The following is a 23,405-nucleotide window of genomic DNA, read 5'->3' on the forward strand; positions in this document are numbered from 1 at the left end:
GCTTTAACAACTGTCCCACCCAATCTTCTATGCTGTTGTCATGATCCTCATCGCCAACTTTTACTTTGACCCTTTGCCCTACTTCGCTAATATCATTTCAGCCTCATCCATAAGCAAATGTGCTTTCTGATTGATTGCAATCTCCATATAAGCTCCCTTTGCTCTCTGCCTTATCAATTTACTGTCCTCCCTATAAATTTTCCTACCCATATGCATTAGCACTGTCTCGAAATCACCAGCTTACGTGGCAACTCTGCTTTCATTGTCTTGATCATTATGAAGACTATCTCGATCCCCTTCTTCGGATTCCTTATCACCCATATGCCCTTATACAGTTTCAACGCCACTTCTTTATACATAAGTAGTTTACAACTGCACTTGCACACTCCCAACTACCTTGTCTTAGGCCCCCCATTCACTATGATATTTCCGCAGCTGTTGATTTGCTGAACCACTACCATACGTGCATTTTTGCTGGTAGAGTCCGCAAAAATCCGTCAGTGCCTCCCATGGCTTCGTTCCCCGATATAGAGCAGAAATGTTTACTTCCACACGTCCACTAGTTGAAGCCTGAGCATGTCTGGTGCGTACCTGGATTAGCAAAACATCACCAGATTTGGCTGTAGCATATCAAACAATAGTAGGTCTCAATCTCCTCCAAAACAACGCAGTAGCCTAGGATCAGCTATGAGTGCCAGGATAGTGCAAAATCTCAACCATATCATTAAGCCTCTCTTCCATGGTAATCCACTCTCACAACGAACTAGAAGTTTCACGGGCTCGGGGATATTTATATTAGCAAGACATAAACCATACATTCAGTTGTGTCTACTGCTTTCTCAATACCCCTGCCACGAAAGCAGTCCTTCCCCAACATCCGCCCACTGAACTCCTGCCTCTGTCTAGTTGCTTTCTCATTCCGTCCCAAGCACCCTGAAAGCTCGTTAATTTCCAGACATACCTCCTGCTTCCTCGAACCCATTCGATCGCTTTACCACTAATCCGGTGACCACTGAATCTCCTGGCTCTCATGCTAGCTTACATTTTAAATGATTACTCTATCCACAAGCACTAAGCCTCTCCCGTTTTAAATTTCCAGCGTCGCCACTATCCTTACGAAATCCAGCCGTGTACGCTCTGCTCTTGCAAAATAGCACCCACTTCCAATCTCCCTCTTATCTCCAAAGGATTGTTGTCACCCAAATCCATAAGTCATCTATATTGAACTTTCTGTTTGAATCTTTCTAATTAGGTTTTCACCCTCTCACGAAATCGAAACAACTCCGATCAAAATCCTGAAAGACTCTGAGCACGGTGCTTTATATGACACATATTGGACTTCATTCCTTTAATGCCCCCGAATCGCCTTCAAGAACATTCCTAAAAACCTCCTCTTACACCAACCTCCAAAGCCCTCTGGGGTAGAGAATTCCAAAAATTCCATCACCCTCTGAGTGAAGAAATGTCTCCTCATTTCAGTCCTAAATGGCCAGCCCCATATTCTGAGACTGTGGCCCCTGGTTCTAGACTCCCCAGCCAGGGGAAACATCCTCCATGCAAGTTCCCTGTAACGATGTTGTATGTTTGAATGAGATCAGCTTTCATTCTTCTAAACTGTAGAAAATATAGAGCAAGCTACTCAATCTCTCCTCATAGGACAATCCCCCCATCCCAGGAATAAGTATGGTGAAGAACATTTGTTGCACTCCCTCTATGGCAAGTATATCCTTCCTTAGGTAAGGAGATCAAAACTGTACACAATAATCCAGGTGTGGTCTCACCAGGGCCCTATATAATTGCAGTAAGACGAATTTACTCATACTCAAATCCTCTTGTAATAAAGGCAAATATATCACTTGCTTTCCTAATTGCTTGCTGTACCTGCATGTTAACTTTCAGCTAACAATTCCCAATCTCTCACCATTTCAAAAATACTCTGCTTTTCTATTTTTCCAACCAAAGTGGATAACTTCACATATCTCCACATTGTAGTCCATTTGCCATGTTCTTGCCCAGTCACTTAGCTTGTCTATATCCGCTTGAAGCCGCTTTGCATCCTCCTCACAACTTACATTACCAAGCATCTTTGTATGATCAGCAAGCTTGGATATATTAAATTTAGTCCCCTCATCCAAATCATTGACGTAGATTGTGAATAGCTGAGGTGCAAGCATTGATCCTTGCAGCACCCCACTTGTTACAGCCTGCCAACCCGAAAATGACCCATTTATTCCTACTCCCTGTTTTCTGTCCATTAACCAATCATCAATCCGTGCTAATATATTACCCCCAATCCCATGATCCCTAATTTTTCAATAACCTCTTGTGTGGCACCTTATCGAATGCCCTCTGAAAATCCAAATATCTCAATTGCATTGATAGCACGATCACTAAAATTCTGGTTATTGTTTATTTTACGCACCACAACTGGAATATTAATATTGATTAATTTTGCAACACCATTGGCCATGCTGACTGTTATAGGAGCTGAGCAAGGAAGGACTTCTGTGCCACGAATAGAATATGTATTTGATAGGGATTCCTTTGTCGGTTTTTTCCAAGAGAATCTAGGCATTTGGAAATCTCAAAGATTGATATCAGTGAATATTTGGGTTCCATGCTCACTACCGAAGAAGCCAAGTTTCTTTTAAGGCAGCAAAACAATGTCCATCCAGTCTAATTAGTGTCTCTACCACACAACTTCAGTTCTGATGCTCTGCATATCCTTGTAAATACATCAACATTGACAGATTTATTCTCGATAAAGGCCTTCCATTTTGCTTATTATTTTCTTCATTAACTTTTTCTTAACAAACCTCCTATCTTTTTGGATAAAGGATTGGTTAACAGACAAAAACAGAGAGTAGGGATAAACGGGTCATTCTTAGATTGGCAGGCTGACTTAGATGAAGGGACCGAGTGCAATGTATCCCAATTTGCTGACGATACAAAGCTAGGTGGAAAGTTAAGATCTGAGGAGAACGCAAAGAGCCTGCAAACAGTTACAGACAGTTTAAGTGAATGGACAATAAGGTGGTGGATGGAGTAAAAAGTGGGGAAGTGTGACGTTATTCACTTTGGTAGGAACAACAACAACAACTTGTATTTATATAGCGCTTTGAACGAAGTAAAACGTCCCAAGGCGTTTCACAGGAGTACTAAGATACAACAAAATTGACACCGAGCCACATAAGGAGAAATGAGGACAGGCGACCTAAAGCTTGGTCAAATAGGTAAATTTTAAGGAGCATCTTAAAGGAGGAAAGAGAGGTAGCGAGGTGGAGAGGATTAGGCAGGGAACAATACAAACACAGAGTATTATTTAAATGGTGAGGAACTATTAAATGTTGGTGCAAAGAGAGATTTGCGTGTCCTTGTACAAGAACCACCGAGAGGTAGCATGCAGGTACAGCAAGGGGTTAGGAAGTCAAATGGAATGTGGACTTTATTGTTAGAGGGTTGGAGCACAAATGTAAGGAAGTCTTGCTACAATTGTACAGGGTTCTGTTGAGACCACTCCTGGAGTGCTGTGCACAGTTTTGGTCTCTTTATGTCAGGAAGGGTTTTCTTCACTTAGAAGCGGTGCCTCGAAGGTTCACCAGACTAATTAATCCCTGGGATAAGAGGGTTGTCATATATGAGATTGAGTAGATTGTCCCTATACTCTCTGATGTTTAGAAGAATGGGAGGTGAACTAATTGAAACATAAAAGATTCTGAGGTGGTTTGACAGGGCAGATGCTGAGAGATTGTTTCCCCTGGCTGGAGAGTCTAAAACTAGGTGGCATAGTCCCCGGATAAGGGGCCGACCTTTTAAGACTGAATAGTGGAGGAATTTCTTCACTCACCGAGTTGTGAATCTTTGGGATTCTCGGCCCCAAAATACCGTGGATGCTCAGTTGTTGAGGATATTCAAGGCTGAGATAGATAGATTTTTGGACTCCAGAGAATTAACGGATATGGGCATAGGGCAGGAAAGTGGAGTTGAGTTCAAAGATCAGCCATGATCTTATTAATTGGCGAAGCAGGCTGGAGGGGCCGTATGGCCTACTCCTGCTCAAAATTATTATTTTCTTATGTTTTCTAATTACCTCTATTCTTATTCGTCTGTTTCCCTTGCTAATTACATTTATCATCCCGTCACTATATTTAATCTTATCCCATCTCTCATACGCACTAAGATCTCATGATTGATGGACTTAACAGTGTAATTCCTTCTCTGCGCTACTTTCCCTTTCTCATTGGCAATATAATGCTTTATTAATCCTAAAGAATCGTTAGTGCATAGTTTTAAGGTAAGTATACTTCAGATGCAACCTATATGATCGCCATATATAGGACATTTCTTCAGCTAGGTAGCCCAGACTGAGCTATTTAGTTAGATCTGCACGATCAATTGCTGATGCATAGTTTTATGAATGTCTTCAAACTTTTAATACTGAGTGCAATAGAATTTTATTTCTATAGTTAAATGTATCAAGGGATATGGAACAAAGGCGGCTAAATGTGACAGTGGTTCAGAGTAGCCATAGTACGTGGCTGACTAACATGCTTGAATTTTCTGAGGAGGTAACAAGGAGGGTCGATGACGTAGTCTACATGGATTTTAGCAAGGTCTATGACAAGCATGGCAGATTAGTCAAAAAAAGTAAAATCCCATGGGATCCAAGGGAAGTTGCAAGTTGTATTCAAAATTGGCTCAGTGGCAGAATGCAAAGGGTACTGGTCGATGGGTATTTTTGTGACTGGAAGGCTGTTTCCAGTTGGGTTACAAGGGGCTCAGTACTACGCCCCCTGCTTGTTGTGGTATACATCAATGATTTAGACTTCAATTTAGGGGGCATGATTAGGACGTTTGCAGATGATACAAAAATTGGCCATGTGTTTCATAGTGAGGAAGATAACTGTAGACTGGAGGAAGATATCACTGGATTGGTCAGGTGTTCAGAACAGTGGCAAATGGAACTCAATCTGGAGAGTGAGGCAATGCGTTTGGAGCGGGCTAACAAGGCAATGGAAAACACAATTAATGGTAGGATACTGAGAAGTGTAGAAGAACAGAGGGACCATGGAGTGCATGTCCACAGATATCCTGAAGGTAGCAGGACCGATAGATAACGTGGTTAAGAAGGCATACGGGATACTTTCCTTTGTTAGCCGAGGCATAGAATATAAAAGCAGAGACATTACGCTAGATCTGTATAAACACTAGTTAGGCCACAGCTAGAGTACTGCATACAGTTCTGGTCACCACATTACAGGAAAGATGTGATTGCAGTAGAGAGGCACAGAGGTGAATTTCGAGAATGTTGCCAGGACTGGAGTATTTTAGCTAGGAGGAAATATTTAATAGGCTGTGGTAGTTTCCCTTGGAACAGAGGAGGCTGAGGGGAGATTAATTGAGGTTTATAAAATTATGAGGGGCCTGGATAGAGTGGATGGTAAGCACCAAGTTTCTGTAGCAGAGAGCTCAATAACCAGGGTGCATAGATTTAAAGCAATTGGTAGGATTAGAGGGGAGTTGAGGGGAATACTTATCACCGGACAGCAGTGGGGGTCTGAATCCAATACCTGAAAGGGTGGTAGAGGCAGAAATTTTCATCTCATTTAAAAGTTACTTGGACATGCACTTGAAGTGTCGTAACCTGCAAGGCTATGGACCAAGATCTGGAAAGTGGGATTAGGCTGGATAACTCTTTTTCGACCGGCGCAGACAGGATGGGCCGAATGGCCTCCTCATGTGTCGTAATTTTCCAAGATTCTATGATATAATTGTGGATCAGAATGGAAGGGCTGAATGACCTACTCTGTCCCCATCCCAGTTGCTCCTACTGTTAAGGGTCAACCACGTTGTTGTAGCTCTTGAGCCACATATAGGCCATAATGGGCAAGAAAAGCAAGTTCCCTTCCCTGAATGACATTGATTACATTATTGATTAATTGGGTTTATTAGACATCCGCCAGCTTGATGGTCACATTTACTGAAAGCAGATTTCTTTTTATTTCGAAATGTATTTTAAGTGCAATCAAATTCTCACACCGCCATTGCTATTTCAGACCTCTCGATTATATGTGCAGTAGCATAACTGCTGCACAACCGTGCCTGCTAACATGATATGCGAAGCTTAACATTTTAACAGTGCTGCACTCACCTCGAGAAATTCAGTGGTTTCCCTGCTCGTAGAGTTTGATGCCTTTTCATGTTCTGCAGCAACGCAAGAGCCATTCTTATTATTAATCATAGGCGCGGCCGCACCATGTAGCTGTAGAAACATGAAATCGTTCATGGCTGAATCTTGACACACGTCATAGCGAGACGTCTGTGGAAGGGTCCCGCTATCATACACCTCTGTGTAATTGGGTGGTATTTGAAGATTCACACTAGCCTTTTGGATTCCATGGAGCGAATCCCTCCGGAGAAAATACGCCGTGTTCCAACAGCAACAGTAACTATTAATTCCATTTCTGCCTCTGTGCAACTTAATACCGAGGATTACAATCGCCACAAGTGATAGGAATGAGGTCGAGCCAAAAGCAATAATTAAATAAAATTTTAAATCGTGTTTCCATACAGCTGAGGTCCCCAACATGCCGATATTAGATGCATTTTCAGTAGTGTCATCCTGCACTGATACATTGATGGTGAGTGTGGATGAAAGGGATGGGGTTCCGTTGTCAATCACCAAAAGTATGATTTTTTGCCACAGTGAATCTTTATGCCTAAAGCGGCGAATAGTCCAGATTTCTCCTGTTGCAAGGGCCACAGTAAACAGACTCTCATCGGTGGGCTGACGGAGTTGGTAGGAAAGTTCAGCGTTCTGTCCAGAATCGGCATCAGTGGCTGTCACCTTTGCAACCAAGTAACCCGAGTCGGCAGATCTTGGAATTGTGTCCTCTGCTGCCGACCCTTTAATTGGCAAAGGTGACACGATCACAGGGGCATTATCATTTTGATCTATGATGATCACATTCACAGTTACATTACTGCTGAGCGGAGGGGATCCAGCATCCTTCACTTGCACACGGATTTGAAAATTTTGAAGTTGTTCATAATCAAAAGAGCGGTGAGCAAACATCACACCACTGGCCGAGTTTATTGAAACGAAAGTGAATGCAGGCAAACCGTGTATCAGGCTATCCAAAATATCAAAATGTATTTGTCCATTTCGGTTGGAATCCGGATCAAAGGCTGACACAGAGCCAATTGAAGCACCAATAACATTATTTTCTGTCACATACATGGTGAAGGAAGGCTGCGTAAAGCGCGGCGCGTTGTCATTTATATCTGAGACTTGAACTCGGATGGTTTTGCTGGTCGAGAGGGGAGGGGAGCCTGTATCCGTACATGTAACGGTAATGTTGTAGTCCCGCACCTTTTCACGGTCTAACACACCATGAGTGACTAGCGTGTAGTAGTTATTAAAAGAGGCGTTAAGCTTAAAAGGGATATCTCTGGGGATCCTGCAATAAACATCTGTATTTTCAGAATCTCGGTCTGTAACTCTTAAAACAGCTACCGCAGTGTCCGGGGACGCGTCTTCTGAGATGGTGCTTGAGCTATAGGTTGTTATTATTTGAGGATAATTATCATTAACATCAGTAACCAATAGCAAAACCTTACAGTATACTGGCACTGGATGTGTACCTCTGTCCTTAACTTGTACCGAAATCTGATAATTCTCTGATTCTTCGAAATCCACGGTACCGATTACTCTGATCTCACCGCTTCTTGAATCCAAGCTAAATACCTTGCGTACTTTATCGGGTGTGTGATCGCTGAAAGAATAGATTACCTCACCGTTTAAGCCTTCGTCCATGTCCACCGCAATTACTTTCACAATCAAAGTATCTTTGGGCACATTTTCGGCAGTGGTGATTTGATAAACGTTCTGTTCGCAAACCGGGGCATTGTCGTTCACATCAAGCACAGTGATTATAATCTGGGTGGTCCCGAATTTCTCCGGGTTTCCGCCATCAAACGCGGTCAGTGTTAATCGATGAGACGCTTGTTGCTCCCGGTCTAGGGGTTGCTCCAGCACGAGTTCTGGGATGTCAATTTGTTCGCTGTCTGACTGTGATTTCAAAGTGAAATGCTGGTTTGGGCTCAGTTGGTAGGAGCGAACACTGTTGGTTCTCGCGTCCGGGTCCCGAGCGCTCTGGAGTGGGAAGCTCGTTCCGACCACCGTCAATTCTGATATTTCCAGGTTAACCTCGCTTCTCTGGAACACGGGCGCATTGTCATTTATGTCGAGAATATCAACTTCAATACGATATATCTTAAGAGGATTTTCAATCACAGCCTCTAAGATTAATTCGCAAGTGAGGCCTTGTTCACAAAGCTGTTCCCTGTCTATTTTTTCTTTTATAAACAAAATTCCAGTTTTTAAATTCACGGCTAGATATTCTTTTTTGTTTTCAGATGCAATCCGAAACCTGCGCTCGAACAACTGTTTAACATCTAACCCTAGGTCCGTAGCAATATTTCCAACAAAGCCACCAAGCTCTAATTCTTCAGGAACTGAGTAGCGAATGTTGCCACAGACTGAATCGGAAAGATATATGAGTGTCAGATAAAGAACAGGCCATTGTGACACTCGGCTGTTGAGCAAGAAGGCCATTCTGGATCAGAGTACGGCAAATATAACTGCCAGATTCTCAGATAAGTTGTAGGCCGCTTTATGTAACGACGAGAGCGTAATTGTTTTACCTTGTTTATCCAGATGGCAAGCTTTTTATTTCGTACAACGTCGAGAGGTCTCTGTCACAATCGCTAAGGTTAGTGGTAGAAAATCCCTCAGGTTTTCTCGGGCGCTTTCTCAGATGCGAATCGAGCGAGTGGAACGACGAATGCTTTTTGTTTCTTCGCTACTGCGCAGTGTGTGGTGTAGGGGGAGTGGTGCTGGATCTTCAGCCACATTTCCTCATCTCATTGGTAGACAGCGACTCAAAGAGACTCGGCCAATAATAACAGCAAACACTCTTAAAGCAATACTGCCTCTACTGAAGACCGGAATATATTGCTTTAACATTTAACGTTGTGCAACTTTAATTACCGGTGCTGCGCAATATTTATTATATGGTTGTGTGATGTCCTCATTGACGTGCAACCTAATTAGGATTATATTTCACGTTTCTGAACACCATTCCTTTTGACTAATGTTGTTCATCAAACCTTGGGTATGTCAACTAAAAGCAATCTAGTGAATGATTTGCTTTGGCAGATGTTTTACACGCTTGTTTCATTTATTATTCTTGTCACCTTAACATCGGTCTGTACATGCGAGGCCGTTAATGTATAATGTTTCTCAGCCCTGACTATCTGCTTTACCAGATTTGAATAAAATGTCACGGACTTCTTCACAATAATGCGGATAATTACTCATCAGTAAAGACATTTTGTTTCTTTTGCCAGTTCTTGTTTGCAATAAAAGCTCCTGCGCCACGAGAACTTGCAAGGAGATGGCCCACCAGAACTTTTACAGGACAACTGGGGATGGGCAAAAATGCTGCCCGAACAAGCCATCGGAAGGTGTTTACCGATCTTTTAAAAGGGAAAAAAATGCAACAGCAGGTTGCTGCTTGCATATGCACAGGAATATAAGATTCAATGCAGAGTCACGAAATGGAATATCTTGGCGGATACAGCTACTTACCTGAAATGTGTTTATTCTACTTGAGAATTCACAGCTCTGATAAACAATAACGATACCTGAAATTTCACAGGTGAAAGCTAAGTGAGATAAACCAGGAGAACCACATTGGTGCACCACTGCATCATAAAGTCAATGCCGTGCAACAGAAATATTTGCAATTTGGAGCAGCGCTTAACTCCCTACTCGATTATATCCCCCTTGTATATTCTGATAAAAACTATCTCCGCCTCTCGGCATTCACTTACGGTCCATCGAGACCACTGCCACTGCCTCCTTAAAAGAAACAATTACAACTACCCAGTCTTTGTCTCTGATCGTACTTCCTCCCCAGGTTGCTCGCTGGGGACTAACCTCACCAATGTTCTTCCTGCACGCTCATCTTCGCCACCATGCTCCCTTAGACATTCGGTGGATCAATAATCATTTATGTCGAGAATATCATTCCCGGCCTTTGCTTTCACAATGTCTCTTTAGTTAGGAACAAGGCCCTTGTCATTCATAACAGATTGTAGATTATTATACTTACGTTCTAACCTTGACTGAAATTTGGCTACGGGTTGGCGATATATATTATCCGTTACATAAACCTAATTATCAGGATATACGCTTTAACAACTGTCCCACCCAATCTTCTATGTTGTTGCATGGTCCTCATCGCCAATTATTACTTTGATCCTTTGCCCTACTTCGCTGGCATCATTTCAGCCTCAGCAATAAGCGAATGTGCATCCTGATTGATTGCAATCTCCATATAAGCTCCCTTTACACTCTGCCTTCTCAACTTACTGTCCTCGAGTGCTCCCTATAACTTTTCCTACCCATATGCATGAGCACTACCTCGAAATCGCCAGCTTATGTGGCCACTCTGCATTCATTGTCTTGATCATTAAGAAGGCTATCTCGAACCCCTTCTTCGGATTTCTTATCAGCCACATGCCCCTATTGAGTTTCAACGCCACTTATTTACATATATGTAATTTACAACTGCACTTGCACACTCCCAACTACCTTATTTTGGGCTTTCCATTTACTATGATACTTCCACAGCTGTTGATTTGCTGAACCACAACCTTACGTGCAATTTTGATGGTAGAGTCCGCAAAAATCCGTCAGTGCCTCCCATGGCTTCGTTCCCCAGTATATAACACAAGTCTTTACTTCCATAATTCCACCGGTTGAAACCTGAGCATATCTGGTGCATACCTGGATTAGCAAAACATCACTCGATTTGGCTGTAGCATATAAAACAATTGTAGGTCTCAATCTCCTCCAAAACAACGCAGTAGCCTAGGATCATCTTTGAGTGCGAGGATAGTGCCTGGTCCATTTCCCAATTCTCAACCATATCCTTAAGCCTCTTTTCCATGGTAATCCACTCTCACAACTAACTACAATTGTGACGAGCTCAGGGATATTTATATTAGCAAGACAGAAACCATACATTCAGTTGTGTCTACTGCTTTCTCAATACCCCTGCCACGAAACCAGTCCTTCACCAACATCGGCCCACCAAACTACTGCCTCTGTCTAGTTTCTTTCTCATTCCGTCCCAAGCACCCTGAAAGGTCGTTTATCTTCAAACATACCTCCTGCTTCGTCGATCACATTCGATCGCTTTACCACTAATCCGGTGACCACTGAACCTCCTGGCTCTCACGCTAGCTGGCATTGTAAATGGCTCCTCTATCCACAAGCACTAAGCCTCTCCCGTTTTAAATTACTAGCGTCGCCCCTCTCCTTAAGAACTCCAGCCGTGTACGCTCTGCTCTTGTAAAATAGCACCCATCTCCAATCTCCCTCTTATCTCCAAAGGATTGTTGTCACCCAAATCCATATGTCATCTATATTGAACTTTCTTTTTGAATCCTTCTAATTAGGTTTTCACCCTCCCACGAAATCGAAACAACTTTGATCAAAATCTTGAATGACATTCTCTGTGACTCTGAGCACGGTGCTTTATATGTCACACATTGGACATCATTCCTTTAAAGCCCCCGAATATCCTTCAAGAGCATTTCTAAAAACCTCCTCTTGCACCAAGTTTTTGATCCTGCTCCTAATATCTTATTCCTTGTCTCTGTGTCCATTTTCTTCCTCGCGCCTTTTAGCGTTTTTCTACTTTAAAGGCTATATATAAATGCATAAACATATCTAGATATGCTATTTAAACTATTCATGCAATGAAACATTGACGACTGTTTTCAGCAATGACTTGCTGTCGCTAAACACAAGAATAACAATTTAGCGCTACATTGAAAGCGCAATATTAACTGAAATATCAGAGAGAGGATACTCAAACAAACTCATTAAGAAATCCCTACCAATATTCACAGCGCAATATCGAGAGCGTAACACCGTGAGAGATTTTAACAGAATGAAAGGTAGACTCGAGTTGTTTACACAGTAATTCCACATATCCAACTTCTTGACTTCTCTGTATTTCATTTCTCGTTATAAATGAATTAAATAGTTATTTGATCGCATTTTAACTGTCTGTTGCGTTAACCTTCACGGAGAACTTATTCTCAAACTGCATCAACATTTCGGAGGCAATGATCTGCCTGAATTATCTTCTCACTCTAAATTTCCCAATGAGGAACTGCAGATCAGTTATGTTCCTTAAAGATAAAGTTACCTTTTATCTCAAATATTTCAATAAATCAAGAGTTTGTTAGAATTTACTCAGAACATAAGCTTTTGATACTCAATTCTTTCGTTATTTCTATCCTTCAAAATTTGCTCCTGAATATGCAATATTTTCTATCACTGTCCTTTTTGCATAGCTACATAAATAAGAACATAAGAACATAAGAAATAAAAGCATGAGTAGGCCATTTGTCTCCTCGAGGCTGCTCCGCCATTCAATAAGATCATGGCTGATCCTCTACCTCACAGCCACTTTTCTGCACTATTCCCATATCCATTGATTCCTTTAATATCCAAAAATCTATCGAACTCTGTCTTGAATATATTCAATGACTGAGCCTCCACAGCCCTCTTGGGTAGAAAATTCCAAAAATTCATCACCCTCTGAGTGAAGAAATTTCTCCTCATCTCAGTCCTAAATGGCCAGCCCCTTATTCTGAGACTGTGACCCCTAGTTCTAGACTGCCCAGCCAGGGGAAACATCCTCGCTGCAAGTTCCCTGCAACGGTTTTGTATGTTTCAATGAGATCAGCTCTCATTCTTCTAAACTCTAGAGAATATAGGCCTAGTCTACTCAATTTCTCCTCATAGGACAATTCCCCCCCATCCCAGGAATCAGTACATTGAACCTTTGTTGTACTCCCTCTATGGCAAGTATATCCTTCCTTAGGTAAAGAGCTCAAAACTGTACACACTACTCCAGGTGTGGTCTCACCAGGTCCCTAAATAATTGCAGTAAGACGACTTTACTCATACTAAGATCATCTTGTAGTAAAGGCCAATATATCACTTGCTTTCCTGATTGCTTGCTGCATCTGCATGTTAACTTTCAGTGATTCCTTAACAAGGACACCTAGGTCTCTCTGAGCACTAACAATTCCCAATCTCTCACCATTTAAAACATACTCTGTTTTTCTATTTTTCCTACCAAAGTGAACAACTTCACATTTCTCCACAGTATATTCCATTTGCCATGTTCTTGCCCACTTACTTAACTTGTCTATATCTGCTTGAAGCCGCTTTGCATCCTCCTCAGAATTTAAATTACCAAGCATCTTTGTATGATCAGCAAACTTGGATATATTAAATTTAGCCCCCTCATCCAAATCATTGACGTAGATTGTGAATAGCTGAGGTGCAAGCATTGATCCTTGCAGCACCCCACTATGTACAGCCCGCCAACCCGAAAATGACACATTTATTCCTACTCTCTGTTTTCTGTCCATTAACCAATCCTCAATCCATGCTAGTATATTACCCCCAATCCCATGATCCTTAATTTTTTTAATAACCTCTTGTGTGGTGCCTTATCGAATGCCTTCTGAAAATCCAAATATCTAAATTGCATTGGTAGCGCGATCACTAAAATTCTGGTTATTTTCTATTTTATGCACTACAACTGGAATATTACTATGGATTAATTGTACAACACCACTGGCCATGGTGACTGTTGTAGGAACTGAGGAAGGAACGACTTCTGTGCCACGTAAAGAATATGCATTTGAGAGGTATTCCTTTGTTGGTTTATTCCAAGAGAATCTAGGCATTTGGAAGTCTCAAATGTTGATATCAGTGAATATTTGGATTCCATGCTCTCTACCGAAGATGCCAAGTTTCCTTTAAGGCAGCAGAACAATGTCCATCCAATCTAATTAGTGTCACTACCACACAGCTTCAGTTGTGATGCTTTGCATATCCTTGTAAACGCATCAACATTGACAGATTTATTCTCGATAAAGGCATTTTCCTTCCATTTTGCTCATGATTTTCTTCATTAACTTTATCTTAACAGACCTCCTATCTTTTTGGATAAAGGATTGGTTAACAGACAAAAACAGAGAGTAGGGATAAACGGGTCATTCTTAGATTGGAAGGCTGTAACTAGTGAGGTGCTGCAAGCATCAGTGCTTGGGCCTCAGCTATCTACAATACATATTAATGACTTAGATGAAGGGACCGAGTGCAATGTATCTCAATTTGTTGACGATACAAAGATGGTGGAAAATTAAGATCTGAGGAGGACGCAAAATGCCTACAAACAGTTAGAGACAGTTTAAGTGAATGGGCAATAAGATGGTGGATGGAGTAAAAAGTGGGGAAATGTGACGTTATTGAATTTGGTAGGAACAACAACAACAACAACTTATATTTATATTGCGCTTTTAACATAGTAAAACGTCCCAAGGCGTTTCACAGAAGTACTAAAATACAACAAAATTGACACCGAACCACATAAGGAGAAATGAGGACAGGCGACCTAAAGCTTGGTCAAATAGGTAAATTTTAAGGAGCATCTTAAAGGAGGAAAGAGAGGTAGCGAGTTGGAGAGGTTTAAGCAGGGAAGAATACAAAAACAGAGTATTTTTTAAACGGTGAGGAACTATTAAATATTGGTGTAAAGAGAGATTTGCGTGTCCTGGTACAAGAAACACTGAGAGATAGCATGCAGGTACAGCAAGGGGTTAGGAAGTCAAATGGCATGAGGCCTTTATTGCTAGAGGGATGGAGTACAAATATAAGGATGCCTTGCTACAATTATACAGGAATCTGTTGAGACCACACCAGGAGTACTCTGCACACATTTGGTCTCTTTATGTCAGGAAGGATATTCTTAAATTACAGGCGGTGCCTCGAAAGTTCACCAGACTAATCCCTGGGATGAGAGGGTTGTCATATGAGAAGCGATTGAGTAAATTGTCCCTATACTCTCTGGTGTTTAGAAGAATGAGAGGTGAACTCATTGAAACATATAAGATTCTGAGGCGGATTGACAGGGTAGATGCTGAGAGATTATTTCCCCTGGCTGGAGAGTTTAAAATTAAGGGGCATAGTCTCAGGATAATGGGTAGCCTTTTAAGACTGAAATGAGGAGGAATTTCTTCACTCGCAGAGTTGTGAATCTTTGGGATTCTCGGCCCCAAAGTACTGTGGATGCTCAGTGATTGAGTATATTCAAGGCTGAGATGCATAGAATTTTGGACTCCAGAGGAATGAATGGATATGGGCATAGGCAGGAAAGTGGATTTGAGGTCGCAGATCAACCATGATCTTATTGATTGTGGGAGCAGGCTGGAGGGGCCGTATGGCCTACTCCTGCTCCAAATTATTATTTTCTTATGTTTTCTAAGTAGCTCTATTCATATTCGTCTGTTTCTCTTGCTAATTACATTTATCATCCCGTCACTATATTAATTCTTATCCCATCTCTCATATGCACTAAGATCTGACCCTTAATTGACTTCACAGTGTAATTCCTTCTCTGCGCTACTTTCCCCTTCTCATTAGCAATATAATGCTTTATTAATCCTAAAGAATCGTTAGTACATAATTGTAAGGTAAATATACTTCAGATGCAGCCTATATAATCGCCATATATAGGACTTTTCTTCAGCTAGGTAGTCCAGACTGAGATATTTAGTTAGATCAGCACGATCAATAGCTGATGCATAGTTTTATTAATGTCTTCAAACTTTTAATACTGAGTGCAATAGAATTTTATTTCTATAGTTAACTGTATCAAGGGATATGGAACAAAGACGGCTAAATGGGACAGAGGTTCAGAGCAGCCATGGTACGTGTCTGACTAACATTGAAATTTTTGAGGAGGTAGCAAGGAGGGTCGATGATGTAGTCCACATGGATTTTAGCAAGGTCTATGAAAAGCATGGCAGATTAGTCAAAAAAAGTAAAATCCCATGGGATCCAAGGGAAGTTGCAAGTTGTATTCAAAATTGGCTCAGTGGCAGGAAGCAAAGGGCAATGGTCCATAGGTATTTTTGTGACCGGAAGGCTGTTTCCAGTTGGGTTCCAAGGGGCTCAGTACTACGCCCCCTGCTTTTTGTGGTATACATCAATGATTTAGACATCAATGTAGGGGGCATGATTAGGACGTTTGCAGATGATACAAAAATTGGCCATGTGTTTCATAGTGAGTAAGATAACTGTAGAATGGAGGAAGATATCAATGGATTGGTCAGGTGTTCAGAACAGTGGCAAATGGAACTCAATCTGGAGAGTGAGGTAATGCATTTGGGGCGGGTTAACAAGGCAATGGAAAACACAATTAATGGTAGGATACTGAGAAGTGTAGAAGAAAAGAGGGACCTTGGAGTGCATGTCCATAGATATCCTGAAGGTAGCAGGACCGATAGATAACGTGGTTAAGAAGGCATACGGGATACTTTCTTTTGTTAGCCGAGGCATAGAATATAAAAGTAGAGACGTTACGCTAGAACTGTATAAACACTAGTTAGGCCACAGCTAGAGTACTGCGTACAGTTCTGGTCACCACATTACAGGAAAGATGTGATTGCAGTAGAGAGGCACAGAGGCGAATTTCGTGGATGTTGCCAGGACTGGAGTATTTTAGCTAGGAGGGAATATTTAATAGGCTGTGGTAGTTTCCCTTGGAACAGATGAGGCTGAGGGGAGATTAATTGAGGTTTATAAAATTATGTGCGGCCTAGATAGAGTGGATAGTAAGCATCAAGTTTCTGTAGCAGAGAGCTCAATAACCAGGGTGCATAGATTTAAAGCAATTGGTAGGATTAGAGGAGAGTTGAGGAGAATTCTTATCACCGGAGAGCAGCGGGGGTCTGAATTCAATAACTTAAAGGGTGTAGAGGCAGACATTTTGATCACATTTAAAAGTTACTTGGACATGCACTTGAAGTGTCGTAACCTGCAAGGCTACGGACCAAGACCTGGAAAGTGGGATTATGCTGGATAACACTTTTTCGACCGGCGCAGACAGGATGGGCCGAATGGCCTCCTTCTGTGTCGTAAATTTCCAAGATTCTATGATATAATTGCGGATCAGAATGGAAGGGCAGAATGGCCTACTCTGTTCCCATCCCACTTGCTCTGTTAAGAGTCAACTACGTTGTTCTAGCTCTTAAGGCACATATAGGCCAAAATGGGGAAGAAAAGCAAGTTTCCTTCCCTGAATGACATTGATTACATTATTGATTAGTTTGGTTTATTAGACATCCGCCAGCTTGATGGTCACATTTACTGACAGCAGATTTATTTTTATTTCGAAATGCATTTTAAATGCAATAAAATTCTCAGACCGCCATTGCTATTTCAGACCTCTCGATTACTTGTCCAGTAACATAACTGCCGCACTACCATACTTTCTAACATGATAAGAGAAGCTTAACATTTTAAAAGTGCTGCACTCACCTCGTGAAATTCAGTTGTTTCCCTGTTCGTAGAGTTTGTTGCCTTTCCATTCTCTGCAGCAACACATGAGCCAGTCTTGATATTAATCATAGGCACGGCCGCACCATGTAGCTGTAGAAACATGAAATCGTTCATGGCTGAATCTTGACACACGTCATAGCGAAACGACTGTGGGAGGGTCCCGCTATCATACACCTCTGTGTAATTGGGTGGCATTTGAAGATTCACACTAGCCTTTTGGATTCCATGGAGCGAATCCTTCCGGAGAAAATACGCCGTGTTCCAACAGCAACAGTAACTATTAATTCCATTTCTACCTTTGTGCACCTTAATACCGAGAATTACAATCGCCACAAGTAATAGGAATGAGGTCGAGCCAAAAGCAATCATTAAATAAAATTTTAAATCGTATTTCCATAGAGCTGAGGTCCCCAACATGCCGATATTAGATGCATTTTCTTTAGTATCATCCTGCACTGATACATTGATGGTGAGTGTAGATGAAAGGGATGGGGTTCCATTGTCCCTCACCAAAATAACGATTTTTTCCCTCAGTAAATCTTTATGCCTAAAACGGCGAATAGTCCAGATTTCTCCTGTTTCAACAGCCACAGTAAACAGACTTTGATCAGTGGGCTGACGGAGTTGGTAGGAAAGTTCAGCGTTCTGTCCAGCATCGGCATCAGTGGCTATCACTGTCGCTACCAAGTAACCCGAGTCGGCAGATCTTGGTATCGTTTCCTCTGCTGCGGACTCTTTATTTGTCAAAGGTGACACGATCACAGGGGCATTATCATTCTGATCTACGATGATCACATTCACAGTTACATTACTGCTGAGCGGTGGGGACCCGGCATCCTTCACTTCTACACGGATTTGAAACGTTTCAAGTTGTTCATAATCAAAAGAGCGATGAGCGAACATTACACCACTGGCCGGGTTTATTGAGACGAGAGTGGCTGCAGGTAAACCGTGTATCAGGCTATCCAAAATAGAATATGCCAGGTCGGCATTCTGATTGGAATCCGGATCAAAGGCTGACACAGAACCAATTGAAGCACCAATAACATTATTTTCTGTCACATACATGGTGAAGAAAGGCTGCGTAAAGCGTGGCGCGTTGTCATTTATATCTGAGACTTGAACTCGGATGGTTTTGTTGGTCGAGAGGGGAGGGGAGCCTGTATCCGTACATGTAACGGTAATGTTGTAGTCTGGCACCTTTTCACGATCTATATCACCGTGGATTGCTAACGTGTAGTAGTTATTGGAAGAGCTGTTAAGCTTAAAAGGGATATTTCTGGGGATCGTGCAATAAACAGCAGCACTATTTTCAGAATCCCGGTCAGTAACTCTTAATACAGCAACTGTAGTGTCCGGAGAAGCGTTTTCTGGGATCGTGCTCGAAGTAGAAGTTGTTATTATTTCAGGACAGTTATCATTAACATCAGTAACCATTAGTAAAACCTTACAATATACTGCCACTGCATATGGACCTCTATCCTTTGCTTGTACCGAAATCTGATAATCCTCTGATTCTTCATAGTCCACGATGCCGGTTACTCTGATCTCCCCGTTTGTTGAATTCAAGCTAAATACTTCACGCACTTTATCAGGAGTGTTATCGCTGAAAGAATAGATTACCTCACCGTTTTGGCCTTCGTCCATATCCACCGCTGTTACTTTCACAATCAAAGTATCTTTGGGCACATTTTCGGCAGTGGTGATTTGATAAACGTTCTGTTCGCAAACCGGGGCATTGTCGTTCACATCAAGCACAGTGATTATAATCAGGGTGGTCCCGAATTTCTCCGGGTTTCCGCCATCAAACGCCGTCAGTGTTAATCGGTGAGTCGGTTGTTGCTCCCGGTCTAGGGGTCGTTCCAGCACGAGTTCTGGGATGTCAGTTTGTTCGCTGTCTGACTGTGATTTCAAAGTGAAATGCTGGTTCGGGCTCAGTTGGTAGGAGCGAACACTGTTGGTTCCCGCGTCCGGGTCCTGAGCGCTCTGGAGTGGGAAGCTGGTTCCGACCGGCATCAATTCTAATATTTCTAGGTTAACCTCGGTTCTCTGGAACACGGGCGCGTTGTCATTTATGTCGAGAATGTCAACTTCAATACGATATATCTTAAGCGGATTTTCAATCACAGCCTCTAACATTAATACGCAAACGAGGCCTTGTTCACAAAGCTGTTCCCTGTCTATTTTTTCTTTTATAAACAAAATTCCTGTTTTTAAATTCACGGCTAGATATTCTTTTTTGTTTTCAGATGCAATCCGAAACCTGCGCTCGAACAACTGTTTAACATCTAACCCTAGGTCCGCAGCAATATTTCCAACAAAGGCACCAAGCTCTAATTCTTCAGGAACTGAGTAGCGAATGTTGCCACGGACTGAATCGGAAAGATATATGAGTATCAGATAAAGAACAGGCCATTGTGACACTCGGCTGTTGAGCAGGAAGGCCATTCCGGATCAAAGTGCTGCAAATATAGCTGCCAGATTCTCGGATGAGCTGTAGGCCGCTTGATGTAACGGCGAGAATGTAATTGTTCTTTACCTTGTTTATCCAGATGACAAGCTTTATATTTCGTATAACGTCGAGAGGTCTTTGTCACAATCGCTAAGGTTGTGTGTACAAAATCCCTCAGGTTTACTCGGGCGCTGTCTTCGATGCGAATCGAGCGAGTGGAACGATGAATGCTTTTTGTTTCTTCGCTACTGCGCAGTGTGTGGTGTAGGGGGAGTGGTGCTGGATCTCCAGCCACATTTCCTCATCTCATTGGTAGACAGCGACACAAAGAGACTCGGCCAATAATAACAGCAAACACTCTTAAAGCAATACTGCCTCTACTGAAGACTGGAAGAATTGATTTGTACTTTTAACGTTGTGCAACTTTAATTACTGGTACTGCACAATATTTATTATATGATTTATGTGAAATTCTCATTGACGTGTCACCAAATTAGGATTATAGTTCACGCTTCTGAACACTATTCCTTTCGCCTAATGTTGTTCATCAATCCTTGGGTATCAACTGAAAACAATCTAGTGAATGAAACCATATTTTCGAGTTGCTTTGGCAGATGATTTTCACGCTTGTTTGATTTATTATTTTTGTCACTTTAACATCGGTCTGTACATGCGAGTTTGTTAATGTAAAATGTTTCTCAGCCCATACTATCTGCTTTACCAGATTTGAATAAAATGTCACGGACTTATTCAACATAATGTGGATAATTGCTAATCAGTAAAAACATTTTGTTTCTTTTGTCAGTTGTTGTTTGGAATAAAAGCTACTGTGCCACGGGAACTTTCAAGGAGATGGCCCACCACAACTTTTACAGGACAATTCCAGATGGAAAAGAAGTGCTGCCTTGCTGGTTAGGTACACGATTATTGTAGCCTGCACTGTGGTACGCATTGTTGAATAATTGCATTCTACCTACCTAAACATCACTCAATATTCATTCGTTCGTGGGAGTTTCTACCTATCCTGATGCATTTTCAATAAGATTTACGAATTAGGCATCTGTTAGTCTCTATAAGATTGAATATGTTGCTTTCACCAAACAAGCCATTGAAAGGTTTTTATCGGTCTCTTAAAAAGGGAAAAAACTGCAACAGCTTCTTGCTGCTTGCATATTCACAGGATTATAGAATCCAATGCAAAGTCAGGAAATGGAATATCTTGGTGGATGCAGACACTCACCTGAAATGTGTTTATTCTGCTTGAGAATACACAGCTCTGATAAACAATAACGTTACCTGAAAATTCACAGAGGAAAGCTAAATGGATGGTTGGTGTGATAAATCAGGACAACCACATTGGTGTACCATTGCATCTTAAAGTCAATGCCTTGCAATACAAATGGTTGCAATTTGGTGCAGCGCTTAACTCCGTACTCGATTATAGCCCCCTTGCATATTCTGATAAATACTCTCTGTGCCTCTCGGCATTCTCTTATGGATCCATCAAGGCCCATGCCACTGCCTCCTTAAAAGGAACAATTAGAACTACCCAATCTTTGCCTCTGTTCGTACTGCCTCCTCAGGGTGCTCACTGGGGGATTAACCTCACCAATGTTCTTCACAGCACGCGCTCATCTTAGCCACCATGCTCCCTTAGGCATTCGGTGGATCAATGATCATTTATGTCGAGAATGTCAACCTCGGCCTTTGCCTTCACAATGTCTCTTTAGTTAGGAACAAGGCCCTTGTCATTCATACCTGAATTGTAGATTATTATACTAACGTTCTAGCTTTGACTGAAATTTGGCTATGGGCTGGCAATATCCGTTACAAAAACCTAGTTATCAGGATATACAATTTAACAACTGCCCCACCCAAACTTCTATGTTGTTGGCATAGTCCTTATCGCCAATTTTTACTTTCCTCCTTTCCCCTACTTCGCTGGCATCATCTCCACCTTATCAATAAGCGAATGTGCATTCTGAGTGATTGCCATCACCATATCAGCTCCCTTTGCTCTCTGCCTTCTCAATTTACTATCTACGATTCCCCCCTATATATTCCCCTACCCATATGCATGAGTACTAACTCGAAATCGCCAGCTAACGTGACCACTCTGCTTCCATGTTCTTGACCATTAAGAAGGCCATCTCGATCCCATTCTTTGTATCCCTTATCATCCACAACCCCTATTCACTTTCAACGCCACTTCATTACACGTATGTAATTCACAACTGCACTTGCACACTCCCCACTACCTTGTCTCTGGCCCTCCATTCACTATGATACTTCTGCAGCTGTTGATTTGCAGAACCACTCGATTACGTGCACTTTTGAAGCTAGATTCCGCTAAAGATCCGTCATTGCCTCCCATGGCCGTCGTTCCCCGGGATATAGTAGAAGTCTTTGCTCCCACAAGTCCAACTGTTGCAAACCCGAGCATGTCTGGTGCATACCTGGATTAGCAAAATATCACCAATTTGGCTGTAGCATATCAAATCATAGTACGTCTCAATCTCCTCCAAAACAATGCATTAGTCTAGGATCATCTTTGAATGCCAGGATAGTCCTTGGTTCCATTTGCTAATTATCAGCCATCTCTTTAAGCCTCTCTTCCATGGTAATCCACACTCACAACTAACTACAAGTGCCAGGGGCTCGTGGATATTTTTTATTAGCAAGACAGAAACCATATATTTAGCTGTGTATTTCCAGACATACTTCCTGCTTCCTCGATTCCATTCGATCGCTTTGCCACGAAACCGGTGACCACTAAACTTCTGGCCCTCACGCTAGCTGGCATTGTAAATGGTTCCACGATCCACAAGCACTAAGCCTCTCCCTCTTAAAATTACCCACATCACCCCACTCCTTAAGAAATCCAGCCATGTACGCACTGCTCTTGCAAAGTAGCACCCATCTCCAATGTCCCTCTTATTTCCAAAATATTGTTGTCACCCAAATCCATATGTCTTCTCTATTAAACTTTCTCTTTGATTCCTCCTAATTAGGTTTCCACCCTCCCCCGAATTCGAAACAGCCCCGATCAAAACCTTGACAGACATTCTCTGTGACCCTGACAACGGTGCATTATATGTCACACATTGGCCGTCATTCCTTAAAAGCCCCCGAATGTCCTTCAGGAGCATTCTTACAAACCTCCTTTTACACAAGTTTTTAGTCCTGCTCCTATTATCTTCTTCCTTGTCTCTGTGTCCATTTTCTTCCTCGCGCCTTAGAGCATTTCTTTAATTTAAGACTATATATAAATGCATAAACAGATCTAGATATGCTAGTAAAACTATTCATGCAATGAAACATTAACAACTGTTTTCAGCAATTACTAGGTTGCCGCTATAAACAAGAACAACAATTTAGCACTACATTGAAAGCGCAATATTTACTGAATTATCAGACAGAGGACACTCGAACAAACTCATTAAGAATCCC

At 41.9% G+C, this 23,405-nt stretch overlaps 1 protein-coding gene and 1 pseudogene across 5 annotated transcripts in view; both read right to left on the bottom strand.

Moving 5' to 3' along the window:
• The window catches only part of LOC147114284 (protocadherin beta-15-like), a 196,607-nt gene that overhangs the window by 74,474 nt on the left and 98,728 nt on the right, over positions 1-23,405 (bottom strand). Inside the window, exon 1 of one of the 5 annotated variants that reach the window (XM_085995972.1) lies at positions 17,483-21,552. The exons of the other annotated variants lie outside the window; for them this stretch is intronic. Coding sequence (XP_085852098.1) covers positions 17,483-19,951 — 2,469 coding nt within the window. The 5' untranslated portion in view covers positions 19,952-21,552. Of the gene's footprint in view, positions 1-17,482; positions 21,553-23,405 lie in introns of those variants that run through there. 5 annotated transcript variants of the gene reach the window in all.
• On the bottom strand, positions 5,143-9,601 carry LOC147114285 (protocadherin-10 pseudogene; annotated as a pseudogene).

This window comes from Somniosus microcephalus, chromosome 8, assembly GCF_052327205.1.
Source record: "Somniosus microcephalus isolate GS21.2 chromosome 8, FLI_Smic_1.0, whole genome shotgun sequence".
Classification (NCBI taxonomy): Eukaryota; Metazoa; Chordata; class Chondrichthyes; order Squaliformes; family Somniosidae; genus Somniosus; species Somniosus microcephalus.